Raw genomic sequence first — 15,820 nt, 5'->3', positions numbered from 1 at the left:
AGCTCTAGACTTAAGGTTCGAAGTTCACAGTTTTGAATTCAAGTCAGAGCTCTAGTAAGCAGTGAATGATAGTTAATTATAGGAAAAATAAGATTGTTGGTTAGAGTCAGTCACATTTTAAATTCATTTACTAAGTTTTGAGTAACCTAAATTTATTATATATATTTATAGTTTTATACCATATAAATATTCAAATAGATAATAAATGCCTTAGCTTTATATGCCAATATTGGGTTAATACCTTCTGTTACTTTTCTTTGTATTAATACATGTAATTTGCATATATTTAGCCTAAAACACATTTTCACTACATTTAATTGATTTGAATATCCAGCTGACACACCCTTTTTATAACATGCCTGCTTTTGTAAATGTCTGTCATCTTGCTTACGGTGGTAGCAGGAGATATGGAGGGTCTTTTTGGGTAACTTCCTCATCACTGCTGTGGGAGTTCCTGTTGCTCATTGTAATAGTTTGCTGAGGTTGCCATAACAAAGTGCCACAGACTGGGTGGCTTAAACGACAGAAATGAATTTTCTTACAGTTCTGGAGGCGAGAAGTCCAAGATCAAGGTGTTGGCAGGATTGGTGTCTTTTGAGACCTCTCTCCTTGGCTTGTAAATGACAGTCTTCTCCTTATGTCTTCACATGGTTTTCCTCTGTGCATGTCTGTGTCCTAATCTACTTTTCTTATAAGCATGGCAGTCATATGACATTAGGCCACCCCCCCACCACGACCTCATTTTAACTTATCTCTTTGAAGAACTTATCTCCAAAAAATAGTCATATTTAAGGTCCTAGGGGCTATGACTTCAACATATAAACGCAACACAGCACGTAGATCTCATGTCCTGTCACCTCTGAAGTCTTCTATTACAACATACCAAACTTTCATCATGAACTTCTGTCTTTCCAGCTCTATCACTAACTTCATCAAGATTTCCAGTGTTGGACTTTTTGTTCTCCAGAGTCATCATTTCTTTATGACTTTTACTTAAACTTCCATCCACCCATGTCTCCATTATTGGGTTAATACCTTCTGTTACTTTCTATAGGACGTTGAAGGAGAGGTCAAGAAAAGGAAGGACCTCATTTTTGACAGCTATCCCATGATTATTGCATTGAAAAGTTATTTTACCAGAATGCTTGGCAGAGAGGAATCTTTATTTCACCAGCTTGGCAGAAAAATGGCCACAAAGTCATTTTTGCTTGTATATTTCTCTAAAATTTTATTATAGTATATAAACATTTTTTTATAGAGTAAACAATTGTGGGTTTTTTTTTGTCTTTTGGTCACATCTTTGTCATTTGAACATCATTTCTCATTAGATCATTTACTGGTCTTGATTAGAAGATTGTGGGCCTTCCTTGAATCTATCCTGGGCCTGCTTCATACAGAGGCATAAAAATTTAGAATGGGAAAGGAGCTACAGATTATCTAGGTTAATATCTATTCCATCACATATAGCCACTAGAATAATACCTGGCACATGGTAAGCGCCTAAGAAATTTTAGCTACTATTAGTAGTAGAATTTGAACCCAAGTAATTTGACTTTCAGTTCGGTAATTCCTTCTCAGAGGTTTTGGAGCCAAAAAGAAACTTGCAGAGTCTCCTCCTACTTAGTTCATTTCATTCATCACCCCCCACTCAGATCCTCAATTCTTGATTCACTTCATTTTTCTTATGTCCTTTCTCTCTTTTTTTTCTCTTTTTTCCTAAAAGTGGAGAAGACAGAATAAATTCAAAGAAATTGAGGGTTACACTTAAAAACTTCTTATTTTATTGTCCTTATCAGGGCCAGCCTGAGGTTTTCTGCCATCTTTTATAAAATTTATGCGTGGCATAATTCTGATTTTTTACTGCCTTCTCCGTGCAGATACACACCCAATCTTATACTGATGGCAGCACTACTGTTTCTTCATGGCAAGACTTTTAAAATTTCTGGAAACTTTAAAAGCATGGAATAAAAACTTGTGAGTGTAAGGGTGGATGGAAGTAGGAAATTTGGGGGAAACAGTGGAAACACGTGCCAAGGTTTTTGGCACCCTTTAGAGTATTAAAGAATTTACTTCTTTTTTTAAATAGTTGCAAAGGGAAAAAAACAAGGTAGCAGGCACAGTTTGCTCATAAAAGTGAGCAGGTTCGGTAGATATATTTAAAGATGTGAAGGCCAGGACAAATTCATTAATATAATTTGTGACCCTTTACCTTCCAAACATACACTCATGTTGGGAGGCGGGGAGACTAGTAAATAAAAACGTGAAGCTTTAGAAAAGTAAGGTTTTTCATATTGTTTTCTGTTCTCTGTCAGTCCTCTTACAGTTTTGTGGTAGAGGCTAAAAAGAGGGGAAGAATCAATACTACAGTACATTTGGTAGCCCATCTTAAAATGGGATTATTTGGACCATTTGAGAACTTCTGTCAAGCCAGAGTGTGCAGGAGAAAGTTAAAGGATTGGGCTGTTGGCTCTTCTTCCCATTACCTTTTAAGTGTGGCCTGATGAACAGTGGAACTTTTTAAAGCTTAAATAGAGTCTTAGTGCTGTTGAATATATGCTTCAAGATTTATATCTAACTGATTTCTAAATCCTCAAAAACATTTTAATAGCTTGTTAAAGAGGACTATATTTAAGACTTGTATAGTGTTCTATGTGTTTCTGTATGTATAAGTGTGTTTCCTGCCACTAAAGATTGAATTATATCCCCTGTGCCTAGAAAATAATATTTGTTGAAACAAAACAGATGATGATATGAGATTTAGCTTATTACTTTGTTTTGTGACTACCTTTTAGGGCCTTTTGTGTGTGTGTGACTTCTTGATTTTTTCCTTTTATTTTATTGGATGGCATTATTAACTTTGACTTCATGAGACTCCCAGTTCTATTTCTGCCATGGTTTTATAATCTGTGTTTTTAAAGTTGAGTTACTTTTTCTACAAAGAAAGTAGCAATATCCATTTAGTAAAAGGTTTTATAAGGAAGAACCCGATTTGCTTTGTTTTAATCAACCTTTCTTTTCTCTTTTCAGAGGACGTTAAGCAAGTTTTTGAACAGACCACAATTCATCAACATATTCCATTTAACTGGGATTCAGAATTTGTGCAACTACACTTTGGAAAAGAAAGAAAAAGACACCTGACATATGCGGAATTCACTCAGTTTTTACTGGTGGGTCTAGCCCTTATAAAAAGTTAAAAAAGAGTGAATAAGTAAAACTAGGATCCTGATGCACATTTGCTAACCCTGGCCAAACCATCCATTTGGAAGTATTTCTTTATTAGTATGTAGAAACTATAGGATTAAATAGACTTACAGACTCTGCAGAACCCGTTCCTACTTAAATGGAATACACATTGAGGACCCAGGAAATCAAGTGGTTTGCTGAAAGGTCACATAAATCAGGAGGGGCAAAATCAGAACCTGAACTCTTGGCTTATGACTGGTTCCACCACTACTTACCAATGTTTTGTTTTCCCTTGGGAAATGGCCAGGTGTCATCATCAGCATCTAACCATAGAATCATTTCACCTGAGGCCTTTTTATAGACAAGACACTGGATCTAGACCTTGACTGCATATTGGAATCACCTGGGGATTTTTAAAAACTATTGTTGTTTGGGTCCCCCACCTCTGGAGATTAGATTTTGTATGTGTGTGTGATGGAGAGCAGGGAGGGACTGCTTGGGCCTTGGGGTATTTAAAGCTTTTCAGGCACTTCTGTTGTGTTGCCAAGTTTGAGAATCACTGTTCAGAGCACTTAGCTGTCCGTATCCGGGGTTCAGCTCTGTGGGAGTTATCTGCATTTCTGGGACACCCCTGGCCCAGTCCCTCCTGACTTCCTCTCTTCACTCCCTGCTTCGTGATAATTTCACTAGGCCACTGATGATACTAACAGAAGGCTAGTAACAAAATATGATCACAGTTTAGTTTTCCTCCTGAAGCATAATTTTAAGACTGTTGATTCGGATATTGTTTAGTCACTAGAAATCAATATCTAGATAATGTATAGGTCTATGTGATAAACCATTCTTTCTTTCAGATTTTTATGCGTTTGTTTTGTTTCTCTAACAATTTTATTTTATTAAATATAATATTTTAAAGACTTGTTTAAGGGAATTAGTTTGCTGTGTGTAAGTCGTGGGTCTTGACGAAAATTTGCCAAGGAAACCATCTTTTTCTTCTTTTTTTTAAAAATTGAAATGTAGTTGATATACAATATTATGTTAGTTTTAGGTGTACTCTATAGTGGTTTGACATTTGCATACATTCTGACATGTTCACCATGATAAGTCTGGTAACCATCTGTCCCCATACAAAGTTATTACAATATTGACCGTATTCCTAATGTTGTGTATGACATCCTCGTGGCTTCTTTGTTTGTTTGTTTTGTTTTTTTAATGTCTGAAACATTTATATTAACATATTTCCATACATATTTCCATACAAATACAAATATAAGATTTTTAGAAATTTCATGTAATGTCTGAAACATTTATATTAACATATTTCCATACAAATAACCCAATGAAAGTTTAGTATTAGTTGTTTTGTTTGTTTTTTTATACTGCAGGTTCTTATTAGGCATCAATTTTATACACATCAGTGTATACATGTCAATCCCAATCGCCCAATTCAGCACACCACCATCCCCACCTCACCGCAGTTTTCCCCCCTTGGTATCCATATGCCCATTCTCTACATCTGTGTCTCAACTTCTGCCCTGCAAACTGGCTCATCTGTACCATTTTTCTAGGTTCCACATACATGCATTAATATATGATATTTGTTTTTCTCTTTCTGACTTACTTCACTCTGTATGACAGTCTCTAGATCCATCCACGTCTCAACAAATGACTCAATTTCGTTCCTTTTTATGGCTGAGTAATATTCCATTGTATATATGTACCACAACTTCTTTATCCATTCGTCTGTTGATGGGCATTTAGGTTGCTTCCATGACCTGGCTATTGTAAATAGTGCTGCAATGAACATTCGGGTGCATGTGTCTTTTTGAATTACGGTTTTCTCTGGGTATATGCCCAGTAGTGGGATTGCTGGGTCATATGGTAATTCTATTTTTAGTTTTTTAAGGAACCTCCATATTGTTCTCCATAGTGGCTGTATCAATTTACATTCCCACCAACAGTGCAAGAGGGTTCCCTTTTCTCCACACCCTCTCCAGCATTTGTTGTTTGTAGATTTTCTGATGATGCCCATTCTAACAGGAGTGAGGTGATACCTCATTGTAGTTTTGATTTGCATTTCTCTAATAATTAGTGATGTTGAGCATCTTTTCATGTGCTTCGTGGCCGTCTGTATGTCTTCTTTGGAGAAATGTCTATTTAGGTCTTCTGCCCATTTTTGGATTGGGGTGTTTGTTTCTTTGATATTGAGCTGAATGAGCTGTTTATATATTTTGGAGATTAATCCTTTGTCCGTTGATTCATTTGCAAATATTTTCTCCCATTCTGAGGGTTGTCTTTTCGTCTTGTTTATGGTTTCCTTTGCTGTGCAAAAGCTTTGAAGTTTCATTAGGTCCCACTTGTTTAGTTTTGTTTTTATTTCCATTACTCTAGGAGGTGGATCAAAAAAGATCTTGCTGTGATTTATGTCAAAGAGTGTTCTTCCTATGTTTTCCTCTAAGAGTTTTATAGTGTCGGTCTTATATTTAGGTCTCTAATCCATTTTGAGTTTATTTTTGTGTATGGTGTTAGGGAGTATTCTAATTTCATTCTTTTCCATGTACCTGTCCAGTTTTCCCAGCACCACTTATTGAAGAGACTGTCTTTTCTCCATTGTATATCTTTGCCTCCTTTGTCATATATTAGTTGACCATAGGTGCGTGGGTTTATCTCTGGGCTTTCTATCTTGTTCCATTGATCTATGTTTCTGTTTTTGTGCCAGTACCATATTGTCTTGATTACTGTAGCTTTGTAGTATAGTCTGAAGTCAGGGAGTCTGATTCCTCCAGCTCCATTTTTTTCCCTCAAGATTGCTTTGGCTATTCGGGGTCTTTTGTGTCTCCATACAAATTTTAAGGTGATTTGTTCTAGTTCCGTAAAAAATGCCATTGGTAATTTGATAGGGATTGCATTGAATCTGTAGATTGCTTTGGGTAGTATAGACATTTTCACAATATTGATTCTTCCAATCCAAGAACATGGTATATCTCTCCATCTGTTGGTATCATCTTTAATTTCTTTCATCAGTGTCTTATAGTTTTCTGCATACAGGTCTTTTGTCTCCCTAGGTAGGTTTATTCCTAGGTATTTTATTCTTTTTGTTGCAGTGGTAAATGGGAGTGTTTCCTTAATTTCTCTTTCAGATTTTTCATCATTAGTGTGTAGGAATGCAAGAGATTTCTGTGCATTAATTTTGTATCCTGCAACTTTACCATATTCATTAATTAGCTCTAGCAGTTTTCTGGTGGCAGTTTTAGGATTCTCTATGTATAGTATCATGTCATCCGCAAACAGTGACAGTTTTACTTCTTCTTTTCCAATTTGTATTCCTTTTATTTCTTTTTCTTCTCTGATTGCCGTGGCTAGGACTTCCAGAACTATGTTGAATAATAGTGGTGAGAGTGGACATCCTTGTCTCCTTCCTGATCTTAGAGGAAATGCTTTCAGTTTTTCACCATTGAGAATGATGTTTGCTGTGGGTTTGTCATATATGGCCTTTATTATGTTGAGGTAGGTTCCCTCTATGCCCACTTTCTGGAGAGTTTTTATCAGAAATGGGTGTTGAATTTTGTCAAAAGCTTTTTCTGCATCTATTGAGATGATCATATGGTTTTTATTCTTCAATTTGTTAATATGGTGTATCACATTGATTGATTTGCGTATATTGAAGAATCCTTGCATCCCTGGGATAAATCCCACTTGATCGTGGTGTACGATCCTTTTAATGTGTTGTTGGATTCTGTTTGCTAGTATTTTGTTGAGGATTTTTGCATCTACATTCATCAGTGATATTGGTCTGTAATTTTCTTTTTTTGTAGTATCTTTGTCTGGTTTTGGTATCAGGGTGATGGTGGCCTCATAGAATGAGTTTGGGAGAGTTCCTTCCTCTGCAATTTTTGGGAAGAGTTTGAGAAGGATGGGTGTTAGCTCTTCTCTAAATGTTTGATAGAATTCACCTGTGAAGCCATCTGGTCCTGGACTTTTGTTTGTTGGAAGATTTTTAATCACAGTTTCAATTTCATTACTTGTGATTGGTCTGTTCATATTTTCTGTTTCTTCCTGATTCAGTCTTGGAAGGTTATACCTTTCTAAGAATTTGTCCATTTCTTCCAGGTTGTCCATTTTATTGGCATAGAGTTGCTTGTAGTAGTCTCTTAGGATGCTTTGTATTTCTGTGGTGTCTGTTGTAACTTCTCCTTTTTCATTTCTGATTTTATTGATTTGAGTCCTCTCCCTCTTTTTCTTGATGAGTCTGGCTAATGGCTTATCAATTTTGTTTATCTTCTCAAAGAACCAACTTTTAGTTTTATTGATCTTTGCTATTGTTTTCTTTGTTTCTATTTCATTTATTTCTGCTCTGATCTTTATGATTTCTTTCCTTCTGCTGACTTTGGGTTTTGTTTGTTCTTCTTTCTCTAGTTTCTTTAGGTGTAAGGTTAGATTGTTTACTTGAGAATTTTCTTGTTTCTTTAGGTAGGCTTGTATAGCTATAAACTTCCCTCTTAGAACCGCTTTTGCTGCATCCCATAGGTTTTGGGTCATCATGTTTTCATTGTCATTTGTCTCTAGGTATTTTTTTATTTCCTCTTTGATTTCTTCAGTGATCTCTTGGTTATTTAGTAACGTATTGTTTAGCCTCCATGTGTTTGTCTTTTTTACGTTTTTTTCCCTGTAATTCATTTCTAATCTCATAGCGTTGTGGTCAGAAAAGATGCTTGATATGATTTCAATTTTCTTAAATTTACTGAGGCTTGATTTGTGACCCAAGATGTGATCTATCCTGGAGAATGTTCCGTGCGCACTTGAGAAGAACGTGTAATCTGCTGTTTTTGGATGGAATGTCCTATATATATCAATTAAATCTATCTGGTCTATTGTGTCATTTAAAGCTTCTGTTTCCTTATTTATTTTCATTTTGGATGATCTGTCCATTGGTGTAAGTGAGGTGTTAAAGTCCCCCACTATTATTGTGTTACTGTCGATTTCCTCTTTTATAGCCGTTAGCAGTTGCCTTATGTATTGAGGTGCTCCTATGTTGGGTGCATATATATTTATAATTGTTATATCTTCTTCTTGGATTGATCCCTGGATCATTATGTAGTGTCCTTCCTTGTCTCTTGTAACATTCTTTATTTTAAAGTCTATTTTATCTGATATGAGTATAGCTACTCCAGCTTTCTTTTGATTTCCATTTGCATGGAATATCTTTTTCCATCCCCTCACTTTCAGTCTGTATGTGTCCCTAGGTCTAAAGTGGGTCTCTTGTAGACAGCATATATATGGGTCTTGTTTTTGTATCCATTCAGCCAGTCTATGTCTTTTGGTTGGGGCATTTAATCCATTCACGTTTAAGGTAATTATCGATATGTATGTTCCTATGACCATTTTCTTAATTGTTTTGGGTTTGTTTTTGTAGGTCCTTTTCTTCTCTTGTGTTTCCCACTTAGAGAAGTTCCTTTAGCATTTGTTGTAGAGCTGGTTTGGTGGTGTTGAATTCTCTTAGCTTTTGCTTGTCTCTAAAGCTTTTGATTTCTCCATCAAATCTAAATGAGATCCTTGCTGGGTAGAGTAATCTTGGTTGTAGGTTCTTCCCTTTCATCACTTTAAGTATATCATGCCACTCCCTTCTGGCTTGCAGAGTTTCTGCTGAGAAATCAGCTGTTAACCTTATGGGAGTTCCCTTGTATGTTATTTGTTGTTTTTCCCTTGCTGCTTTCAATCATTTTTCTTTGTCTTTAATTTTTGCCACTTTGATTACTATGTGTCTCGGCGTGTTTCTCCTTGGGTTTATCCTGTATGGGACTCTCTGCGCTTCCTGGACTTGGGTGGCTATTTCCTTTCCCATGTTAGGGAAGTTTTCGACTATAATCTCTTCAACTATTTTCTCTGGTCCTTTCTCTCTCTCTTCTCATTCTGGGACCCCTATAATGCGAATGTTGTTGCGTTTACTGTTGTCCCAGAGGTCTCTTAGGCTGTCTTCATTTCTGTTCATTCTTTTTTCTTTAGTCTGTTCCACAGCAGTGAATTCCACCATTCTGTCTTGCAGGTCACTTATCCGTTCTTCTGCCTCAGTTATTCTGCTATTGATTCCTTCTAGTGTAGTTTTCATTTCAGTTATTGTATTGGTCATCTCTGTTTGTTTGTTCTTTAATTCTTCTAGGTCTTTGTTAATCATTTCTTGCATCTTCTCAATCTTTGCCTCCATTCTTATTCCGAGGTCCTGGATCATCTTCACTATCATTATTCTGAATTCTTTTTCTGGAAGGTTGCCTATCTCCACTTCATTTAGTTGTTTTTCTGGGGTTTTTTCTTGTTCCTTCATCTGGTACATAGCCCTCTGCGTTTTCATCTTCTCTATCTTTCTGTAACTGTGGTTTTTGGTCCACAGGCTGCAGGATTGTAGTTTTTCTTGCTTCTGTTGTCTGCCCTCTGGTGGTTGAGGCTATCTAAGAGGCTTGATAGGAGGCTCTGGTGGTGGGTAGAGCTGACTCGGCTTCTTTGTTTTATTACTGTAGGTTTATAGCTCTTAATCTCCTTTGCCTATTTTGGCCCCGCCCTCCCCGATCCGCCTACCCGAAACACCTTCTCTTCTTTGTTGTTAGTAACATCAGCAGTAGGTATCTTGGTGGCCCTGCTTCCTTCATGTGCCTGTGACCTTGCCAGAGTCTTCTGAGGAGTGGTTGGAAGCACAGCTGTGGGGCGGCGGAGGTGGAGGGTACAGGGGCACACGTGCACTGTGCTGTGTGCTCTTCACTCAGCATTTTGTGGTCTCCATTCGTAGGCACAGTGTATGTAATAGGTTGACTTTAATAGGTGCTTCTCTTTTTGACTTTCACTGGTATCATTATGATATCTAAAATTTGTCACGCTTTGTAGTTTGCTTTTATTTTCCCAGTCTTTGAAAACTTAAAAAACAAGATGTCTTAAACATGCCTTTGTATTTATTTTAAAATGTGTTAATGTCTATGAATTCCCATTTGCAGTTCTATATAAACATAAACCTGCTTAAATAACTCAGGTGAAGAATGGAATGTGAGTTGTTAGGTTTGTGCTGTTGTTTATACAAGACATCACGCGCAGTAGGAGGTGGTATTCATTTTGATGAGGAATAATTACAATAATGCTATTGAGACAAATGTCTCCAATTGACTTTATGGAACACAGCCTAATTAACTTTTAGTCTTAATGGGATGTTAGCAGTAGTAAGGATGATCGGGTTTCCCTTTAAGCAAATATCAATTATGCCGAATTGAGTCAGCTGTAATCCACTCAGCTGCTTCTAGGCCTTCCTCAAGATATGGACAAGCCAGAGGCAAAGATGAGATGACTCAGGGATTACTGATTAGGTTTCCAGCGCTGCAGCTTGTGGGACATTCACTTGTATTGGACTCTGTTCTATACTGGTGAATACACTCATCCCTCAGTGTCCTATGTGGGACGATTTTGACTTTGTAGCCAGAATGCAAGTGCTAAACTTTTACTAGATTAAAATGGTCTTGGTAGGTAATTAGGGCTTTGCTGTTGTGTCCCACTCCAGGCCCAGATATAAAGGAATTAATGGATGTATCATGGTAGACTTGCTATGAATGCCGATGAAATGCCAGTTTTGGTGTCTACCGTTGGGTCACTGTCCCACTGCCCCCATTCAAATGCTTCCTTTGCTTCCTTTGAAGTCTTTTCTGAATGAAGGTAGAGCCTCAGACCTCAACTTCAAATACTTTGTTCTTTGGGGCTCTTTTCTGGATGCAGGGACCTTCTTAAAGATGTAAGTAAACGTAATCTCCTATGTTTGGGGCTCTTGCTTTATCAAGCATGTGCCTGCCTTTCTGCTGTGGGGCAGGGCTCAGAAACACAGGCACCAGCTCCCTGTCTGGCGCCAAGTTCGTGAAAGAACTGCCACCGTGCATGCCACTTGCCTGTCACCTGAGGATGAAGAGGAGCAGCCAGCCGTAGGGTCAACTTCACGGTGCTTATGACCTCAAGGAGCCTGTTGTCAAAAACACCGGTCAGTCCCACTGAAGGGCCTAGAAGGTATCAGCCTCACACTCTTGTGTTAACCTGTGCTTATGTATGTGCACGTGTTTGTACCTGGTGAGCAGTGCAATTCTCTGCAAGGTCAGTTTTTTTCCCCTTCATTTAAAAAATATTTTATTTTATTTTATTTTTAATTAATTATTTATTTGGCTATGTTGGGTCTTTGTGGCTGCGCACAGGATTTTCTCTAGTTGCAGTGAGGGGGGCTACTTTTCATCGCAGCGTGCGGGCTTCTCATTGCGGTGGCTTCTCTTGCTGCGGAGCACGGGCTCTAGGCACGCGGGCTTCAGTAGTTGCAGCACGCGGGCTCAGTAGTTGTGGCTCGTGGGCTCTAGAGCGCAGGCTTCAGCAGTTGTGGCGCACTGGCTTAGTTGCTCCGCGGCATGTGGGATCTTCCCGGACCAGGGATTGAACCCGTGTCCCCTGCATTGGCAGGCGGATTCTTAACCACTGCGCCACCAGGGAAGTCCTAAAAAATATTTTACTATACGGAAGCTGGTGTGAGTTTGTTATAAGCCACCATGTGGCTGTGAGGACTCCACATGTTCACATGTTCGTCTGGGTACTGTCTGAGGTGGTTGGTGCCGGTCGTGGGCATCGATTGAATGCTGAGCTGGAATGTTGTTTTCTGTGCTTTGGTTATAAAATTCATAAAGTGGTGAATCAGTTTGATATACTTTGAGCTAATTTGCCTTGTTTGTACTTTGTATCTAAATGATAGTGTTGAAGCAAGTAGCAGGGATGCAAAGCCTCCCTTCTAGAGTCTTGGTAGGGAAGGATTTCAGAAGGGAGTGGAGCCACAGTCCTGTTTCCCCCATCCTTAATACTGTTGCATCCACTGCTGCTATCTTTTTTGTGTCGGGTTCTATCATCTCCACTTAACTGCATGAGCGATGGTGTGTACATGTGAATGTGAATGTAGTTTTATATCTTGCAGTGTATGTGTGTGTATTTTAAAATAGTCTATAAGCCTTTCCAACATATCTGTACTCTCAGCTCTTAGGACAAAGCTCTCATTTTATGGTTACTAGTTGAAAAATGGATTTTAATGTACTGAAAACAGTATATTTAGAAAGCAGTTCTGAGAAATTTTCCTATTCTATACCTGATGGAACTCCTGTTCATAAATGATATTAACATAGAACTCTCTACCCTGTCTTGAAGTATTTTTGTGATTGTTACTCGCATGAGGCAAGCCACCCAGTTCATCAAATGTTTGCTGAGGATGCAGGATTTGTCGAGAGGGCTTGTGCAAAAGGCTCAGAGGTGCAGAGGTAGCAACTTTTGAAATACTTAAAATGTACAAGTCTGGGCGGGTGTTCCTATGTTTAGTCGCCTGACAGCTCAAAAGGCACAACTGCAAACAGATATAAAATGTATACCCTATGAGGATGCTCTTTTATAACAAAAATCCTTAAGGGTTTGTAGCATAAACCCTTATGGCAGGTGTAAACCCGAAACCAACATTCAAAGTGTGGTTAGAGCAGCTGTCCAAAGTAGAAAATTAAAGGGCCAGATACTACTATAAGGTCTAGTTAACAGACCCATTTTACAGATGAAGAGTCTGAGGCCTTTTACTTTAGAGTCTCTTAGCAGTATCTCATTTGTGATTTTGATTTCCACTTCCCTAATGACTGATGATGTTGAGCATCTTTTCATGTGCTTGTTGCCACTTGTATGTTTTCTTTGGAGATGTGTCTGTTCAAATCCATTACCTTTTTCTTATTGGATGGGAGTCGTAGGCAATTGTGAGCACAGAGTGAAAGAAAGGCCTCTTAAGTTTTTCTGCCAAATTATTCTGTAGAGTCGGTACTGACTCTCAAAAAAAGAAGTAATAATAGCAATGACCTTTATAATTTACAAAGTAGTTTTAAATATCCTGTTTCTGATGCTAGCATCCCCCAATACCCTGAGAGGTAATTATAATTATTCCCTATTATATACAAAAGAATAAACAGACTCTAGGGTAAAATTTTGCATTTACAGGTAATTTTATGGGGAAATGCTCATGGCTTTCAATAGGGTCCCAAAGGAGTACCCCAAAAGAGTACAGACCCTCTGTTCTAGAGCTTAACTTCTTCCATAAGATCACAGACATGTGAGGGATTAAAAAATATGATGCCATTACCACTATACTCCACTATATTGTCTCCAGGGCTATGGCTATGAAGTTAGTTTCTGTTCCTGGAAAGGGCCATGTTTCTGAATGGGGATGTACAGTCATGCATTGCTGGACATTTAGCATTCCTGATCCCTGCCATTAATTGCCAGATATGATTATAAAAAAGCTGTAGTAGGGGTACGTGTTACGGTTGTTTCCAGTTACTTTTTTTTTTTTTTTTTGGCCACACCGCCCGGCTTGCAGGATCTTAGTTCCCTGACCGGGGATCCAGTCCAGACCCTGGCAGTGAAAGCGTGGAGTCCTAACCACTGGACCTCCAGGGAATTCCCCTCCAGTTACTTCTTGATAATGGTTTATAATCATGGGTATATATTTCACATGTAATTATTACAGTTTAAAAATCATCTACACATAGGAGTTTCTAACGGCTCTGGTCTCAGGATAGAAGAGTCTCAGATTACTACCCAATGCGATACGCTTGTTAACTAGAAAACTGTTGCTGTTAACTACCTCTCCTGTAGCATTTTCCAGCTTAGAAAGTGCTTTGGCTTGTGTTGGTCTTTACTTGCCTTAGGTGTTAAGCGGTTGCTGTTGTTTCTATATGAAAGATGAGCACGTAGAAGCTTGGAGGAGTTTTTGTCCAAGATGAGACAGGTGGAACAGAAGTTGGTTTTAATTTTCCTAAATCTCTAGCAGTGTTTTCAGATTTTGTGTAAAATCTTTCTGAAGTGATTATTTTAAAAGGCGGTGCCCTGGGCCTGTGTCCCCACCAAGGGTCTGATTCAGTAGGTCTGGATAGGGCCTAAGAGATTGCCTTTCAGACAAGCATCCTGAATTGTGATGTTCCAAATGATCCGAGGGCCACACATTGAGAAACATTGGTCTAGATGACAAAACCCTGACTGTTTAAAAGCACAGAATCTGGTGTTCAGGTCTCATCCTAAGGCTGATGGGGAGCTAGGAGAGGCTAACATGATCAGATTGGTGTTTCAGAAGGACTGCTCTGGCTGTTGTGTGGACAGTCAAATGGAGAGGGATCTGACTGGAAGAGGGAGACCATCTGGCCATTTTCCAGTCCAAGAGAGAAATGACTGTGGCCTGGGTTGGATGGTGATGGTGATGAACTGAAGAAAATGGGTTCAAGAAAAGTTCAAGAGATGGGCCTGACCAGGCTTGGTGATCTGTTAGGATGGGGACAGTAAAGGATATGCAGAACTCATGGTTCACTCCTGGATTTTAGGCTTGGGCAAGTGGGAGGATGGTGGTGATTTACTGAGACTGGGAGCACAGGGGGATGGGATGGAGGACATGTTGGTGAAGGCCTGTGAGGAGTGCTTTGCATGTAATCACCATTGACGTGTGTGGCTGGGCTGTTTCCACCTCATCACCTCAGTTCCTTGGGGTTAGGATCCCATAGGAGCCCTACCTATGGCCCCACAGACTTGAGCCTTTCCAAGAAAATTCTCTTCATTTCATGGAGCCAGGAAATTTCTTCTGTTTCCAGAGGCCTTCCTCCTATTACTGTAGGAAGAAGAGTCATGCAGAAATCAGCAGTGCTGTAAACTGGTGGCGAGGCCAGATTTTGAAGGTGGGATTCCTTTAGTTAGCCAAGAAATGGGATAGCTGGCTTGGGAGGGAGTGGGGCTAAAAATCCTCTCTAATATCTTCTCATCAAATAGAGTTTAAGAATGAAGTTGCCTGACCCAACAGAAAGCCCTCATCACAAGGGTGTGAGTGTTTTACCATAACTTTATTCAGGTCCTCCTTTTGTCAGGAGATGGATGGTGAGACCCAGAGAGGTGAATCATAGTTGGTAGAGCTAGGAGTAGAACCTGGGACTCAGAGCTGTGTCTGGTGTCCCGACCAGCCATTCATATTTGTTAGGACCCTTGTCATCAGATCACGTGAGCCCCAAGAGAGCCCTGTTGGATGCCAAAGCATATTCATGCAAATAAGGCAACTGAACAGTTTTGGTTCTTTTTGTTAAATCAAACCAACCAGTATTTTGGCTTATGGGTCAACATGGCATACAGACCAACCCAAGTCTTTTGTGTGAAATGGACATTTTGGTTTTCAGGTTCTGCATCCTAGAGAGCAGAGTTCTGGAAGTCAGCAGCCCCAGGTGCTGGTGGTTACCACGTGTCCCTCTGGAGGCCAGAGATTTGCTGCTCCTAGTCAGCTGTTCTGAGTCATAGGGTTGCGACTATGTATGTCAAGGTATCCTGGTTTAAGGCAAAACTTTCAGCACAAAAGGCTGTGTTGTTAAAAAAGAAATTGTTCCCCCTGCCAGCCCAACATCACCACCAAACAAAAGAAAACATAACCTTCAACCATGGCAACATCGAATTCTCAAGCTTTGGAGTTGAAAGAGCATTTCAGGTGTTAACAAAAAACAATCCTTTGTAGTAGAACTTGCTGAAGCCACAATTGTTTAAACAGGTCAGTGGACCACTAACAAAGTCCTTACTTAGGACTGAGTAACCC

The 15,820-nt window shown here is 39.2% G+C and overlaps 1 protein-coding gene across 2 annotated transcripts in view; it reads left to right on the top strand.

Annotated features, from left to right (window-relative positions):
* SLC25A13 (solute carrier family 25 member 13) overlaps positions 1-15,820 on the top strand; it is a 212,843-nt gene that overhangs the window by 112,981 nt on the left and 84,042 nt on the right. For both annotated transcript variants that reach the window (XM_059933892.1, XM_059933893.1), the window contains exon 5: positions 3,028-3,167. In XM_059933892.1, coding sequence (XP_059789875.1) covers positions 3,028-3,167 — 140 coding nt within the window. The remainder of the gene's footprint in view (positions 1-3,027; positions 3,168-15,820) is intronic.

The sequence above is a fragment of the Balaenoptera ricei genome, chromosome 9 (genome assembly GCF_028023285.1).
Source record: "Balaenoptera ricei isolate mBalRic1 chromosome 9, mBalRic1.hap2, whole genome shotgun sequence".
In the NCBI taxonomy this organism is placed as follows: Eukaryota; Metazoa; Chordata; class Mammalia; order Artiodactyla; family Balaenopteridae; genus Balaenoptera; species Balaenoptera ricei.
The sequence above is the reverse complement of the archived record's forward strand: the minus strand, read 5'-3'. Positions and strand labels throughout refer to the sequence as shown.